The 17,727-nt window shown below is 40.7% G+C and overlaps 1 protein-coding gene across 2 annotated transcripts in view; it reads right to left on the reverse strand.

Moving 5' to 3' along the window:
- Window positions 1-346: 346 nt before the first annotated feature.
- Window positions 347-17,727, reverse strand: part of ITGA6 (integrin subunit alpha 6) — a 75,699-nt gene continuing 58,318 nt past the window's right edge. The window contains exons 14-26 of one of the 2 annotated variants that reach the window (XM_029226039.1): window positions 16,749-16,864; window positions 16,443-16,632; window positions 16,272-16,355; window positions 16,096-16,175; window positions 15,867-15,944; window positions 15,677-15,779; window positions 14,110-14,283; window positions 13,830-13,928; window positions 13,619-13,729; window positions 13,423-13,521; window positions 6,871-6,996; window positions 3,599-3,728; window positions 347-1,417 (exon numbers count right to left, since the gene is read on the reverse strand). In XM_029226039.1, the coding sequence (XP_029081872.1) occupies window positions 3,621-3,728; window positions 6,871-6,996; window positions 13,423-13,521; window positions 13,619-13,729; window positions 13,830-13,928; window positions 14,110-14,283; window positions 15,677-15,779; window positions 15,867-15,944; window positions 16,096-16,175; window positions 16,272-16,355; window positions 16,443-16,632; window positions 16,749-16,864 (1,368 nt within the window). In that variant the 3' untranslated portion in view covers window positions 347-1,417; window positions 3,599-3,620. The remainder of the gene's footprint in view (window positions 1,418-3,598; window positions 3,729-6,870; window positions 6,997-13,422; window positions 13,522-13,618; window positions 13,730-13,829; window positions 13,929-14,109; window positions 14,284-15,676; window positions 15,780-15,866; window positions 15,945-16,095; window positions 16,176-16,271; window positions 16,356-16,442; window positions 16,633-16,748; window positions 16,865-17,727) is intronic. The other variant, XM_029226038.1, reaches the window with a different exon arrangement.

Raw genomic sequence — 17,727 nt, forward strand, 5'->3', positions numbered from 1 at the left:
GAGGAAACAAAGCAAGAAAACAGAACATCAACTCACTGATTAAATGCTTCCAGTAACATTTAAAAATGTCAAAGCCACAATGTTCTAACTTTTGGTATCAAGTATTCAGTAGTCTTACGCTGGATCAGTTTGGGTCCACCCTAGGTACTCACCGTTTCTTTCAAGTCCTGAATATACAGTATTTTCAGCAGTGACTAAACTGCACTAAAGTCCAACAAACAATCCCATCATTTCCAAGAGTTCCTGAAAGTTATAGCATGAAATTCAGAAATATCACACAGGGCTCTAAACTAAAAAATACCTGCTGTCTTTAAGAATTAAACATCTTACAGTTAAATCCTATTTCTTAAATGTTTTGGGTCTGGAGGGAGGGGGTAAGGGCTGCCATGAAGGGAGATGTTTTAATAACTTAAACTTATCTGTAAAGTATAACAACTCTGATACATTTATACAGAATTACTGTTTTCTTTAGGCAGTCAATAATTTAGGTCCAACCAACGACCTCTCGTGTTCTAATTCTGATTGCTTAATCCAACCTGAAGGGTAAACTGGAGAATCTTTGGCCTGTTAGTCAATAACAAAATGGTTTGTAAAAAAGAAAAATAAATACCATCTACAAATAGGTATAACTAGCATTCAAATCTGTTATGCCTGTGTGTTTTAGTGAGAGGGGAATTAAACCTCTGTGTATTTGGTGTGAGCAGGTATTCACACATCTAGGAAATGGAAAAAGATGGCAGGATGGCAGCATCACCTTCTATTGCACACTTAATTTATGGGAGCACTTTAAACTGAACCCAGCTACCCTGACGGCATAGTCTTGTAACACAGGACAGTGGACTTGCAGGTTCTCTGGTCCTGCGAGAAGAACGTTTGCAGAGGTGGTGCCGAGGTCAGGATGGTCACTCTGTTGGTGCAGTGGTTGTGGTGGCTTCTTCCAGCTATACCATCAAGAGGATGTGGCAGGTCCTTCCCCAGCACAGGTAAGTCAGTCACACCAAAAACAAAGGCAACCCGGAACATTAAATTAAGGCAGTTTAAAGAAAAATCCATTCCAACAGCCTTCAAATTGGCCGTGCAAAACAGGAGCCTCAGGCTACATAACAATGTCCACAGTTAAAACTGTAGGCTTGTACTGTGTGTAATCTGTCTGAAATCTGTATTCAGGTATTGAACAGGCTTTTCAATCCATTTGAATTTCTGGGTTGGGGAAAACAAAAAGCAGTTTGGGTACTGTGAAGCTTTTTTGGCCCCCCTAGGAGTAGCTTTCATTTTCATTCCACCTTGTGATCCACTGTTTTTTTTCAAGGTTATCATTATATTTTTCATCTTGGATCTCTCGCTCCTCTTTCCGGATCCTTACAGCATGGTATCGGGGAACACTATCGTCGTACCTAGAGCGTTTAAAGAATCCACACTGGAGGCAGGGGAGAAAGACACAGAAACAAATTAAATAATTCCAACAAGAGCATGTCCACTAGATGGCAATGTCTAAGCTTTCTGTTCACCTATGCCTAACTTTGGACTTGGACAAAGAATAAAACACATGGTTTTCTTTTAAGAAGGAACCAATAGGTCAAAAAGAAATGATAACAGCCGGTGGGGATAAACGGAAGAGAACAGCTGTAAAACTGGAAGAAAAGTCCCTTTTTCCATCTTGTCCTTCCATCTTACAACAGTGTTAGTTGCCTCTACCAGTTGAAGAGCTTATGAAACAGTGCTTCCATTTTTTATAATCACAATACTGTACGTAAAAGATCTAATTTTCAGATTATTAGAACACCATGTTTCAAGAACACATTTTTTTCCCAAGGCCATACACCAAAGATTATTTCATGCCCCCTTCCACTAACAAAATGGAAATCAGGTCACAAATATTTTATAAATTACTACTTGAAGTGGGTCAATTTAAGAAATCTCTCCTCCAAGGCTCCAGTACTTATCTCTCAATAGCTAGAAGGTGATTTATACTGCCTGGATTTCCAAACAAAGCTTCAAAACTAAGCTGTTTCATTAATAAATCATGTAGTAACTGTGTCCTGCAATAAAATCATTTATGTACTGCATGGAATTTGAGGAAACTATCACTTGACTGAATTTCAGAGCATACCCTAATTTTTTTTTTTTTTTTTTTTTTTGGCGAAAAGACATTTACATTTAAATTATTAACGAATATATATTTTATTGATCTTTAAAAAAAATTCAATCTGATCCAAAGTAGATTTTTATTGAGAACATATCTGGAAATTTAAAAATCAGATTGAATTTTTTAAGTGAATAAAATATATATGTGTTTTTTAAAAAGACGTGTTTTTAATTTAAAAATGCAGATAAAAGGTGGATGAGGAAGATACTTAGAATGGTTGGTTAATGTGTTTAACTATGTGACATCAACAGGAACAGAACATTTGTTTTGAATGATAAGTTATAAAAATGGCATGGGACAAAATGAAATTATGTACGAAGTTATCACTGAGTCAATGGGAAAAATGGACCAAGAAGTTTTGTTCTAAGGCCTTTTCTATCTTCTGCAAAGAAGCCAAAACAACTATCTGTTGCAGTATGTGGCTCTTCCCCATTTAAACAAAGAAGAAATCAAGGGGGATCCATGAAACTGAAATGGGGTTGGGATTCATCGTGACAGTGCCATGGAAAGGGATTATAGGGGTAATTCTACCCTCTCATGCCCACAGAAATGGAAAAAGGAATCTCTGCCATTCCCATTTCCGTGGATTTACAAATAAGAAAAGCCAAATACAAACTTAAAATCAACTGAGACCCAAGGTTGAAAAGAATCTCTAGGAACAAGGAACAAGGTCAAACTCCATTACAACGTTCTGAAATAAACTGTCCAGAGCATTTTTATATTAGAATTTTGTATATTGAAGGCCATGTGGCAAAGAATCGTCTTCTGAAGTTGACCATAATGTCCATCACGCCAATAGTTAGAGTTTGTTGCAATGGTCTTTGACCCATGGTAGATATGCAGGGAAAGGAAGTTGCATGCTTAGCTAGCATAAAACAATTTCTGAGCAACAATAAAAGCATTCCAAGCCTTCCCCCATCACTTCATAGCAAGGAGATCAAAAAGATGACAGTGAGAAAGGCTTCTTTTCAAGAGAAACACAATGTTTCCAACATGCAATAGGTTAATGAGGCAGTCAACACAAGCTTCTATCTGTGGGAAATTCCAAAATGGACAAGAAATCTGGGATGATTTCTTATGCATCTTTGAAATTCCAAGTGAGATGCTACATACTGGATTAACAACACATGGCAAACTGGGCTACTGTGGAGGTCTAAAGCCTCCTTTTTTGTGTACATAGGTTGCCGTTTTCTTCATTGCTGTGGGTAATGTTTAATAACAACAACAACAACACAAAATTACTCACCTGCAATGAAAGATTCTTTGTGCATTTTTTAAAAACTGTAAGCTTTCAAGTGAAATAAATGAAATAAATCCAAGCAAGGCAAGCCAGTGTGGACATTTGGAAACATCTGTTAATGGGACACACACAGCAAGCTGTTGCTTTTAAAGTTAGCCACCACAACCATAGCGGGTCCCACAGCTAGCAATTAAAAAACATTGATCAATTACCAATTACAGAAGTAGATCAATACTAGGCATCAGAAGTAAGCCTCTCTTTATCAGACGGCTGAGCATGGATCTCAGCCTTGTGATATGTGGCATCATAATGATCTTTCTTATTTCTCTTGAAGAAACCACACTATAAGGAAGCAAGGTATTTAGTCAGTGTTAACAGTTTTGTGTATAAAAGCTAAACAAAAGAAAATCTCAGATTTTAACCTGTTTTCTACTTACAGCTTGTTTACAAAGAGACCACTATGCATCAACCAAAAGGGACCAGCCTCTGCGCTATACTACATGGTGACAGCAATTAACCCAACTCTATTACCATGGGTCTCTGGTCAAATATTTATATGGATGACATTAGCTGATTGATTTTTCTATTTGTAACAAATCCTAAGGACCAAAATCATCCTAAAAGGGAAAATATATACACATCTGATTACAGCTTTGGGTGGTTTCTTCTTGCAGGGAATACGGAGTTTAAAAATAGGCAAAAGATTGACATCTTTTAAAGAATAAATTCTCTAAGGCTTAGCACAAATCCAAATAAAATAGATTCTGTGAATATTTTTCTGCCCTTCGCAGTGAATTTTATGGGATAAATGCCATTTGCTTGGGGGCCTTGGTGGGGGTAAATCACAATATAAATTCAAATACACTGTCATGAAACAACGACAGTTGTCATTTTCCCAAATTCTGAACCACCACGTAACACTTCAGTGGTAGGAATCTGTGCTCCTCAGGTTAGGTCACTCTAAATGAGTATAAAGGTATAATCCCACTTTCTACTATAATTTCCTCATTCAACCGTGGAGAACTTTTTCTACTTACTTTTATCTCGTTCATAAGGCCATGGAACTGCCCTTTGATATATAACTTGATTGAACAATTTCTGACCTCCTGGAAAATTCTGCAGCCTAGCCTGGCAACTCACGAAGTACAAATCTTGATCTGCTTTGTACAGTGTGGTAGCTACTAACCACGTGAGGCTATTCAGATTTAAATTAAATTTACAAGTCAGTACCTCCGTTGCACTAGCCATATTCCACGTGCTCAACAGCCACATGTGACCTGTGATTACCATAATGGACAGTGCAGCTTCAGAACATCTCCATTATTACAGAAAGTTTTACTGTGCAGCGTTGATCCAGGCTGTTGATCTAGGCTATTGATCTGGATATTTATTTCTGACATTTAATTTATTATACAGTGAGCACACCCAGCCAACTTTCAGTAACACGTGCTAGTAAATATCGTGGGAAAAGGAATGAACCACAAACCAAGAGTCCTTGTTATGCCTCTAACTTGGCAACATTCTTAACATCCATGGGCGTGAGCATCTTTGTTTACAAAATGAAGATGACTGGACCAGGCTGGAGGACTTTTCTCTTATACCCTCAAACAAAACCCTATGCAGAATCCCTATGTTCAAAGCAGATAAAGTCACAACGGCTCTGGTTGAAGTGGGGATACTGCCCCTAGCCCCACCTGCGTAGCTTCGTCTTGGCACCTACGTGGATATGCAAAACTCAATTTAAAGGCCAGTGAACCAGAGTCCTCTCTGGTCCTCAAAGTCTATTATTTTAGCACATAAAAGCAAACAGTGCAGTTTCAGAAAGAAAAGCATAAAGTAATAAAAATGATTTTCATGGGGGGGGTTGTTGTAGAAGTTGTCTGATTACTTTAGAGTTCACTTGTGAGTCCGGATACTTTAGAACATAAAAAAAAGGAGAGAGAGATCATCTAGTCCAACCCACTTACTAAGCAGCTAAGGCAAACCAGTGCCCCAGGGAGGTGAAATGATTTGTCCAAGATTATATAGCTCGGGTTTCTTAACTCTCAACTTACCCTCATTAGAGACTGCCAATAAGATCTGCTCTGAAAAAGATTGTTCTTGTGACCTCTTCTGGAGAGAAGGCCATCCTCAAATATCAAACCTTGCACTCAAGTTTTTGATATCAAAATAATTTCCAAAGCATCTCCTATATTGGCTGGCTGTGCTCATCAGACAAACCTACTACCTGAAGTGAACATCAGAGGTAGGACTGGCTAACATCCCATGGGAGGATGGGTCTTGGCATGAGCAGATACCAAGCTTCAATCACACAACTGGAGGACACAGGAAAATTATCTCAGAAAATTATCTTGGCAAGAGGAAGTTACTTGAAAAAATAAAGTGAAAAAGAGATGCCCAATATTTGAAAGTGAGAATATCCTGAGCCCTGTCCATTATACTCTTGGATCCAAGGAAAAGATAAGGATAGTCTGATCCTAGGTATTGTCGGTGGAGTTTCATCATCTGTTAACCTCTCGACCAGACGTGTTTGGAAACCCAGAATTTTTGGCATTTTAGAAAAGTAACACACTGCATACATAATGTCACAGTAATCAAAACGTTAGTATTTCTGCAGTGAGACTAATGAGTAAAGGACAAAGACCATAAAGAGCCTCTTTTCACATCATGTCAAGTTGTGCTGCTGAATAAGTCATTACAAACTGAGTTTTTTTTTTTTTTTTTTTTTTTTTTTACAAGTTGTGATTGTTGACAAAGGTTGATAAAGGTCTGTGAACCTCCATTACTCACTGAGAATAATCCAAAATCTATAGGTCATAATCTCTGGCAACAAAAGTATGCAACATCTCATACATTTTTTGTAATGTAGACTATGTACTAGTAGAAAGCAGGCGGAAGATACTACATTATATTTGCAGGACCAAATGCTAATGAAGAACATTATATGAAACACGGATCTTCCTTATGTTTGATATAGGCTATGAAAACTACTCTGGGATTCATTAATTTCATGCCTTCCTATTCCTAATCTAGCTGCAACTGTAACAAGCCCCAGCTGCTGCCATGAACACTTCTTTACGAAAGTTGAAATTAACCGGGATACAAATTCTGATTAACGTGATACCCAACAATTTGCCTTAGATTCAGAATTTGATCTTAGATGAAGAAAAGGTCATAGTGGTAAGATTTTTTAAATTGTTATTTGCCAAACGTGCTAAATTATATGTGAAAAACACCAAAATTTACACACTTAAGAAGCTCCTTATAATGCACAAATACTATATACCTTTAAATACAAAATGTTAGATAGATATTCAGATGTTCATTGTATAATTCTCAAGTTTGCTGTATGCTGGAAAAGTTTCATAGTAAAATGTTGGGAAAAGGAAGCAATGAAAAAAATATACTATCAGTGTTAATTTACTTTTTAAAAAACCTGAAATAAAGTTTGTATCACAAAACTCAAGTGCCAGATATGACTTACCTTCCATAGTAAAAATACTAATAGAGCAAGCATCAAAATCCCAGCAAGAATAGCCACTAGGATGATCCACCAAGGTACTCCTGAATATTGAGCTACAGTCTTTGAGGGAAACACAGTCACACGAACCTATGGGGCATAAAAGAAAGCAATATCATTATAAACTGAGGCGAGAATTAAACCATGAGTTTATATTACAAATTCTGCTTCCAGACACATTTTGGTCAATGTAGCCTATGGACAGGTGAGATGTCTTTTTGATGTGAGATCCTTTCCTTTAGTAACGAAATACTGCTTTAAGAGACGTTTCTTGGAGATCTTTTCCCAGAACCTGGAAAATGCTGGATTGTGGGGTTTTTTTAAATAAATTTATTTATTTTTATTTATGTGTTGGGTCTTCGTTGCTGCATGTGGACTTTCTCTAGTTGCATCGAGCGGGGGCTCCTCTTCATTTCGGTGCACGGGCTTCTCATTGTGGTGGCTTCTCTTGTTGTGGAGCACAGGCTCTAGGCATGTGGGCTTCAGTAGTTGTGGCTCACGGGCTCGGTAGTTGTGGCTCGTGGCTCTAGAGCGTAGGCTCAGTAGTTGTGGTGCACGGGCTTAGCTGCTCCGTGGCATGTGGGATCTTCCCGGACCAGGGCTCGAACCCATGTCCCCTGCATTTGCAGATGGATTCTTAACCACTGCGCCAGCAGGGAAGTCCTGGATTGTGTTTTGACAAAATAATTATTTCTTTGCTAACTTATGTTTTTAAAATTTTTGTAATCAACAAAAGTAGAGAAAATTGTATAATGAACCATCATTTATTCATCACCAAGTTTCAACAATTATCAATAGGGACACAACCCCAATCTTGTTACATCTATATAACCTGGTATCTTTTTGAGAATGGTCACCTCTCTTAATTAAGCATCCAACAATGGCAACAAAAGGGTCTGTTTATGCACAATAAGCCTACATTCCTCCCTCAGATTTTAAAGACGTTATGAAATATAAAAATAGGGATGGAGCTATTAGATGGTATTAGAGGCATTAGATGGATACCATTCTAATACTTCCTTAGGGTTGAAACCGAGCAGGACCCTACAGGGCGCCCCCAGCTGACAGCTACTTGGAACCACAGGACTGAGAAGGTCATCTCTGAACGTAGAAGATTACCTCCTCTCCAGCACATAGCCCCTCTTTTCCCTACATAATCCCTGAGCAAAACCTGGGGAGTTGGTTCTTTGGGATATGAGTCCACCTTCTCCCCAGGATTGCCAGCTTCCTCAACAAAGCTATCTTTTCTTTTACCTAACACTTCTCTCTCACAAGTGGATTCTTGAGCGACAAGAAGCCAAACCCGAGTTCAGTAACAGGATGGCAAACTAAAGATCCTCATAAAGAATAAAATTTCCTGAAATGGCTTGGTGTCATCTTCTACAACAATGTGTATAGACAAACTGGACTCTGGCTTCATTCGGAGGCAGCTTAGAGCTTTAAGTGGCAGCTGATGAGAAGCTTAAGTTCTAAACATTTGATAGCTGGCAAATACCAATTAAACAGACATAGTGTTTATTTAGAAATCTAAAAAGTTGCTTATGGCGATTTGCTACAACTTGGTTACACGGATTTAGAATTCAAGTGGAGTTTTGTAACGCCAGGAGGCTTTTTTTCCCCCGGAGATGATCTTTCAAAGCACATAAAAGACCTGGTGAAAGCTACAAATATGATTTTGTAAACTATACTGATTAGAGATATACCAGTTTGAAGTTTCTGATATTTTTGAATTTAGAGAATCTAAAGTGAAGGGTAAAGAAAACTTAGAGGGAACAATTTAATTTCTGAGAAATGTTTCTATTCACGTATTCTAAATTAATATTGAATTCTGGATGCTGCCTAAAAATGCTTCTATGTCTACACTGTGATTCAATACTACTATACTAGAACTCTTTCTTTAAAAATCTCTTAAAGTACTTCCCTTCCTACTTATCCTAGAAAACAGCTTCTCAACCTCCTTTGGCTTATGGAATACACTTAAAAGTAAGAACTGCTTTCCTTTAAACATTTAATAGGAAAGAATTCACTTTTAGAGTTTTTAGCATAAACACCTTTCTCAGCTACTATGTTTCCTGTTATGCTCTCAATGAGGTTTCACTCAAGCTCCCAGCCCCAGGGAGGGCCTCATGGCTCACTTCTGTTGCCTCCCTTCCCCCAACAGGTGTCCTAGCTTTAAGCTAAAACAACCCTTTCTTGAGATTACTGGCTCAAGCAGAAGGGTACCCACGAAGTGGGGAAGAAAGAATGGTGAGAGACTGGTGAAGAAATAATATAGTTGATGTGACTGCTAAGCCAGACTATTCCAAAATAAAAAGATTATTTCAATTAGCCTATGCTTTATCTCATTTAACTTTGCTTCCCTAGTATGTAGCACAGGGAAGCCACACAGTGTGTCCCTGGGGTAAGGTGATGACTTGGAAGGGCCATCCTCATGTTTAAGAATAAGCTCTGATGAATCCTTGAAGTGGAGAGTGGAAACTGGTCCATGGCAAGGGCAAGCAGCCTTATAAGTCACACTGCATACCAGAGCCTTTTAAATGGCTGATCATAGGGGGAAACCATGCCCATAAAAGGCTGCAATCCAACAGCATAAGGGCTGAACAAGGTAGTTTATTTTGCGGGTTGGGGCTGGGGTGGTGTGTAGTTTTAAAAACTAAAACAACTCACTGTGCATCAAAGACTGAGGACTGATGCTAGGGGTTGGGCCACACATTTAAAGGCCAGATGTGCTCTGCAAACCCAGTGTGTGCAAGGCCACAGTGCGGTCCAGGAAGGCGAGAGAGGCCAGTCAGCAAGATTTTATTGTTTGTTTCCTTAAATTGTCAACTGTGTGTGTGTGTGTGTGTGTGTGTGTGTGTGTGTGTGTGTGTATGACAGTCATTCTCCAGCTGGGACTGAGAATGGGGGTTGTGTGGAGCTGGCCTTAGAATCGGGTGAGGGGAGACCAACTGTGAGCTGCGACTCCCAGACCTCGGGAAGCCTTGTCTCATCTTGTCACAGCAACTGTTACTGATGGACAATGACAGGTTCAGGCCAGTAGAAATTACTCCAACTCCAAAAACAAAAAAAATTTTTTTGGTTTCATTAAAATCTAGGCATTTCCATAGGGATGACCTGTGCATGTGAACCTCATCCATCATGTGCCCGTAAGGGGAAAAAGGGCTTAACTCTGCTGATGCATTAAATTCCATCACCAGTGAGCAGTGCTGAGACCACATTAGCTTGCCCCCAGCCAAACCGTTTCCCTACATCACTCTGTCATGTAATATCCTACGCTCTCATTGAACATCAGTATAAGAAACCCCCCAATGAAGGGATTTTCCTATCTTTTACAAAACTCTCTATTAAAGACACCATCCCCTTAGTGAGTGTTCTTCATATCAAAAATCCATCTTATAAAAGGATCCATATCTCAAGTTCTTCTCTGAATTTAGAACCAAAAAAAGAAAAGCTCCTCCCCCTGAAAAATGATGTGCCTACTTTCACCTATCACATTCTTTCTCATCTTTGGCAGCCAGGAAGCTTAGACACTCTCTTCCTACTTCCTTAGGAATGAAATGGGGGTATATAAGTACAACCCATAAGTAATCTCCTTCTTCCTTGGCTGACTTCAACAATTCTCTCCCAGTTCGCGATCTCCTAGACCCTGAAATTCTTCACAATTGACCCTATCTTGTTCAACTTTGCTTCTCTAGCATTTTTGCAGGGAAGGCACGCAGTGTGTCCATGGCTAACTGGATTGTTAGTTGGATCAATTTAATTGATACTAAAGTTTTAGTAACCATCTTAGCTGTTTCAGTTAGGTGAGCAGCTCTCTCTGACTTTGTTGTAACAATATCTTGAAAGTGTTTTATTAAGAAATGAACACAAAACTCTTGAAATCAGTTGGGTTATAAGGAAACAAAGGCTTTTGTTTTCATCTTTTTAAAGCCAGGATTAGGGTAAAAGCAATGGGAAGATGTTTCAATATTAACACCAAAAGATAAGACTAAATTACTCAACCTCCTTTGCTTCTATCTCCAAAGAAAAATGACCTAGACACTGGAAAAGAGAGAGGAACCAAGAATAAATGAAATTGAAACCCTCAGTAAGTGAGGGAATAAAAAATGAAGGCATCCTGACACTTGAATTAAGTTTGAATCTTTAGGCCTCCCAAAACTGCACCTTAAAATCTAAAGAAACGTCTAGATATGATATCTGAGCTACTATTACATCTCAGAAATCAGTTAATAGAAGAGGTAACAGAAGACTAGAGATTACAAAAGAAGTCTCGGTTTTCAAAAGAAATGGGTTCTAGACATGAGACTAATAACCCGTTTTCAAATCTACCAATTATTAAACAAATCAAGTAGGATTACAGCAAAGATTCCAATTCCCGTTGGTAGGCATGGGCTCTCAAAGCCCGAAGAACATGAAATACCCGAGAGAACCGCATCTGCATTTGTGACCCAGCCATTAGACTGGACACGAGGGGACTTAGTTCCATTATCTTCGAGAAAACAAGAGCACCTGATGAGGGGCTCTGAGCCCGAGGTCTGGTCTTAACTCCACATGCTGGTCCTGTGACCCTGAGGGAGAGACAACCTTCCTTTTTGGACTCAAGTTTTCTCATCTAAACTTGAGATTTGGGGACTTAATGGGGAGCAAGTGTCACAGAGCCAAAGAACAGGAGCCCTGAGGTCAGACAGGTACAGATTTCAATCCAGGACCCCAAATGACGTCCCCTCTCTGTGCCTGCTTCCTTTTTTGTAAAGTGGGTACAATGTCTACCTTGGCATTCTTCTGCAGTCTAAATGACAGCATATCGGTAAAGCAGCTAGTAGATGGCAGACATTTAATTGACATTTTATTAATGTTAGTCCCTTCCCCCTAAAGTGTTCTTTCTCTTGGCAGCTCTAAAAACTCAGTGATTCTCAGGGTTGCTGATTAAAAGTCACAGGAAGTTACAGCAACTGCCTTCAGTCAGAGAGGGAGTTAAAGGATTCTCAGGGAGGGTGTAGTTTAGTTGACAGTCCTTATGATGCCTTATTAATAAGAGGTAGAAAGGTGGGCTGGAGTAACCTGCAAAGTTAATGTAAGGCCAGGGTGAGGGTACGTCCTGGTGAGCCTGGGACAGTCCTGGCTTGCACCAGGTGCCCCAGCATCCTGCCCAGATAAACGTGTCCTGGTTTAGATGATAAATTTTAACAGCTAAGGGCCACTATATCCCAGAAACCAAGGTGATCAGGGAGACTCACTGGATTTTCAGCTGGTGAAAGGACTGAAGCCAGGACACTGTCATAAATACATCAGTAGATCAGCTTCAGGACAGTAATTCACGATCTTTCCTTCTCCATTCATTCTCTTTTGCAAAACATTCCCAACTGTAACCTGCAGGCATTTACCCTGAGAGCTTGATACAAGCCCCTGTGGGTGCCAGACCCCCACAAGGAACCTCTGACTAGTGGTACACAAGCTCCTACTCTTGTTCAATGGTTTTCTTAATTACCTGGAGGAAGACACAGTAGGCATGCTTCTTGGTTTTAAAAAAAGATAAAGCTTGCAGGGATAGAAAGTTAACAAAGAGCAAATGACCCGAGACTCAAAATTATGCTGTAAACCCAAACAACGGACCAAAAGTCAATCACATAAAATGCAAGGATACACTTAAAGGCATGCATTTAGATTTTTAAAAATTTGCTCAAGGGTGGGATATGGGAAATACAGCTTGACAGCACATTCTGTTGAAAACACCTGGAAGTTTCAGCAGAACACAAACGTAAAAACGGTAGCCGCTAGAAATGCAAACCATCCTCAACAACCATTTCAAAACCAAATTTTAGGCTGAACTAACAGACGCTTGGGTCTGAGACACCGGGAGGCAGGTTCGGGTGAGCTGAAGGAGGCACACCACACATCCGCTCAGCCCTGCCTGGGGCCGGCCCAGGAAGGGCAGAGACCCGGAACCAGTTCAGCTGCACCAGGGCAGGACGGAAAACTGAAGAGCTGGGTGCTTAGCTCTGAAGAGACCTGTCCGAGGAGGCATGACAGTTTCCTTCAATTATTTCAAAGGATAACCAGAGACTGATTTTACAAGATTCAACTCTGGATTCCTATATAGAGATCGTTTCCAGTAACTGCTGCTGGCCACACATGCCACGAGCTACCCCATAATGCAGTGAGGCTACCGTCACTGGGGGCACGCCGACAACGGTGACAAGCATCAGGGGCGGTACAAGACGTGGGGTCTTTTATAGACTTGGGAGGTGCACCCACTCTCTCCTTGAGCCAAGAGCTCTCAAATCTACCCCATGCACCACAGATCGAGATGACCCGGGAATCACTTCTTTCTGCAATGATTCTGTTGAAACACTGCTTGGGGTGGGCCGCGCCTTAAGACACCATCTGCTTTCTCCTTAAAGGGGGTGACAGTGCCGTGAGGGAAATGAGTTGCAGAGCAGCACATCCTCAGGCCACGGGCATGGGGTGGAGGAGAGAGATCTGCTCTGAGCTGAGTGAAGCCCGGGGGCCCCTCACCTGAGTGCCCGCATTGGGCAGCTTAATATTCTCGGTGGCAGCAGTTACATCAATGGAAGCCCGCACGAGGATGTCCAGGTAGTTCATCTTGGAGTACTCCTGTCGGAGACGAAGTTAGTGAAAGCATTAGTGAAGAGGGAAATGTCCTGGGAGGTGGCAGACAACCTGAGGGGCACAGCCCGGCAGCGAAGCCCACCTCCAGAAACGTGCTGTTCCAGAGCCTCGAGCGCAAGACCACGGAGGCCTTGCTATCCAGCCCTCGGATCGGGCACTTGATATTCACACAGTTCACGTTCACGCTGCAGTTCTGGGGAGAAAAGGAAGAGCAGGGGTTACGGCGCAGTGGTCTGGGGAAGGCCTTCCCGCCACCTCCTGTCAAACACTCACAGCTCTTGAAAAATACTTACGAGGGTCTGGTATTTTCTTTCGGCAAATAAAGAAAGTTTTCTACCATCGTCTGTCTGTCTTTCAGCAATTTCTCGTTTCTTTCTTGAGTTGTGAGCCTCCTGAAAAGAATTACATCCAAAAATAGTTCCACCTAAGGTAATTTTTTGGTACTACTGTACAAACCTCTTGAGCTCTCCCTCCCCAAACAGTGCCAAATTCACATGACTGACAATTAATCTTCACCCTTCTCCCATCACCAAAGGCGCAGAAATAATTTAAGTGTAAAATCCACCAGCCTACCTTTAGTTTCAGGAAGTTTATTTCATTTTGTGGCTGACAAGCTATCTTTTCCAATCCTTTGGATTCTACTTTCACCAAATAAAGCAACCATTTGCCATTGCTAACTTCTTTTGGCCACTGGATATTCAAGGTTGCTGTGCCGAGGTTTTTAAGAGGCTTGCCCAAGTTAATCACCTGTTAGAAAATAATACATTATTATCTCAGTGTAATTCCCTCAACATAAAATTAAGTAAGCAGTTCCTATTGCCAAGAGAAAAAAAGCCAAAGTATCTGGCATAATACTACAATGAAAGCACAGTTTCCAAAACTGGATTATGGATAGGGCATTCAAAATAGAGATTTGTGCTTAAAGATTCCTGTCAATAAAAATAGAAAGAAAAGAGAGATCAAAGAGAAATAATCGTTCATTCAATCCAGGAACAAGTTTTGTTGTAACAGAATCTGCAGTGTAGATATGCCAGGCTCTCAACAGACCCAGGAGAAAGTCACATGTGTGTTTGTGTATCGCTCTGTAACCACACTGCCTGGCAGATGACCAAGTCTGTGTGGTGGCAGTGCACCCACAACCTGCTTCTGGGAAGCCCCACCTGCTGCAAAAATGAAGCTGCCCCCGTCCTTACTATGCAGGGGAGGCTTGGGATAACAACTGACAGACCCGGAGTAGGACCCTTCTGGCAGCCAGGAACCCACGAGTGCAAGCTGGGGGCAGGCAGGGAGCAACTCCCTGCAGCAGAAATCGAAAGAGTTTCCGTGGAGGACTGCTCCGGAACCCACAGACCTCTCCTTCAGCCACATTTGCCTAGGTGCCATGACCACCACCCACTACCTGTCCCATCCATGTCTGCAGAGCTAAGAGATGCTTTCAGAGGAGAATTCTGCCTCTTCACCTTGTTGCAGTCACCGGTGGGCCCATTCTTGCTACTTCAGACTTTCACACTTCAACAACGGTCACTGTGTTTTCAGGAGCATGACTGCAGACACACAGACCTCAACCTGCCTATGACTTAGGAGCCACCTCTGTACCATGAGAATATGTTCATTCAACGGGACCAAGAGCCACTGGGATTGCCTACTTTGAAATGGGTCAGAGCAACCACTAGTCTTCCTTACTGGCATATGCCAAACCCACATTCACCATCACAAAACTGGGCTCGGGAAAGGTCGTGAACATTAACCACAAGCAATAAGACAGAGGACCTTATAATAGAGAAAGAAATAAATCATAACACATTCTAAAGCCAGATAGAAATTACTTTGAGATTTTTGTTTTATAGACAGACTCTGGAGGGGGAAAAATCGATTCTTCCTTTCTCTCTACACCAAACTCCAACTCTCTAGGACCAAACTGCACTGGATTCTGAACAGAATCTTATGTTGAATGACAGTTGTGGTTCTCCATTCTGGAAACTATGACTTTTACACTAAGCCAGTATGGTGTTTAAAAGCTGGCAAACTCACTTTATCATGTGTATTTATTATTATTTATTAAAATTACATATTCAAGACCATATACAGCACATGTTAGCTTTCAGTACATAGAACAGAAGGGCCAACTGCGGCCACTTACCCTGAACTCATACTCAATTAAACTTCCCACTTCCTCTTCAGATTTCATAGCTTGCTCACCAATGACTGTACCTCCAAAATACACCTGGGAAGGTTTAGCAACTCTGTTAAATTAAAAAACACCAGTTTTAGTGAGGATTGTAAATGGTTCTTTCAAACACTGATTTGTTGTGCTAAACACAAACACTTACCCGGAGACCGATAAAAGCAGTTCAATAACCACTCTTGCTGTAGCTGTAATTGAAGCCAAATTATCCTGATTGCTTGTTCTGAAAATGAAAAGGAAACAATAGGGTTTTATTTTAACAGTCAGTTTTCTCATTAAATTACACTTCTTTTATGCTTTAGATAAAGGCCAATTCATTGACTGGCTGTGTTTTCATGAAACAATTCTGAATGGAAGGTTGAAAGAACTCTTACGTTTCCAACTTCAGATTAATATCCAGATCCGTGGTGTCAAAGGTGATCTCAGTTGTACTTAAAATTAAATAAAAAGTAACCTAAAAAACAGAAATAGCTGTTAACACAGACTGAGCATATCGACACTGTAATGTTATTTGAAACATTAAAATACAGTATGTAAAGGCATCACCTACACTGGAATTTCTTTTAAAAGGATTCCCAAGCTCGCAGTCTGCTTGTGAGCCGTTCTGGTTTGCAACACAACTCAACTGTTTCTCCTGTAACAGAAGAACATACCAGATCACAACACATTCACCTGCCACACAATGTTTTTTCCGTCCAACATGGTATCCAGAAATACTTACAGGGAAAGCCCTCAGTTCTCTATATGCAGAATAAGTCAAAGTGTCTGGAAAAGTGGCAACGAGTTTAGCTTCATGAGCGTCATCACCATCTTTGGTGGGATTCTTTGGGTTGGAAGGGCTGTTTGTCACTGTTATTTCTAAAGCAATGTCCTTCTGATCTTTTAGAACTAGTTCTGGTACACCTTTTTGACTATTGGAAAAAAAAAAGGAAAATGACAAAGTTCTCAACACATTTTCAATAACCCTTCACAAAAAGTCACTGCAAAGCCAGAGTCATTTTTGCTAGTGCTATGGAGCAATTCTTACATTGGTAAATAAGAAAATTTGTCTTGATTTCCTTCTCGGGTACAAAATTTATATTCTAGCTTAAGGTTGCTGTTACATACATTGTCGTCTCCACATCCCTCTTTTAAGAAGTGTACCTGTAGGAAAACAAAATCGTTGTAATTTACATCACTTAGGACTCTGAATAGGTGACTGTTTCCATACAGTTCATTTCCCTGTGTGACAATTACGACAGCAGAATCCAAGCTACAAACATACTTTGCATCAAACGCCCACTCTGTCCTTTAATGAAACTGTGTTTTCAGAACACTCTGGCCAGGGCACTGAGGTGCTGTAGGAGAGTAAACAGTAAACCAGGCTCTGCTGCTCACTCAGTTGTATGGCTTTGGGCGAGTCACTTAACCTTTCAGAGTCTAAGTTTCATCACAGGTGACATGGGATACCACCTCCCTACTATACAGGGTTACTGAAAGAATTACCGATAATCATGACAGTGCTACCTAACACATGATTACATATTTTAACTCATGTAATCCTCACAAGGGACCTATGAGGCACACACTATTCAGAGCCCCATTGCACAGATGGGGAAACAGAGTTCAAGGTCAGGAAAGCAAAGGGCAGAGTATCTTGCACTGTGCTAAGGGGTGCTCAATAATCACACTGATAAATAATTAGGAAAACGGTCTCCTTGCTTGTCACGTTTAACGTTGACTATGGAGCTGGCAATATATACAAGAAATATTAATGTGACTATGACATTGAGAGTATATTGAAAAGTATACAAGGAACTATGCTTGATGACAATAAACTACAATGTGCAGATTTAGGCATCAGCCCCCAAGCCTAACTCACTCGTGAAAACCTTCGTCAGTGAGCCATTAGAACCAGGTGCCTCAGAGTGGACACTCCAGTATGAACTAGATTTTGACAACAAGTACAAAACATCAAATCAAGATGTCACCACTCCCCAGCCTAATCTGGCATCTCAGCCATCCTA

This window comes from Monodon monoceros, unplaced genomic scaffold (assembly GCF_005190385.1).
Source record: "Monodon monoceros isolate NGI ecotype Baffin Bay Population unplaced genomic scaffold, NGI_Narwhal_1 Super_Scaffold_16, whole genome shotgun sequence".
NCBI lineage: Eukaryota > Metazoa > Chordata > Mammalia > Artiodactyla > Monodontidae > Monodon > Monodon monoceros.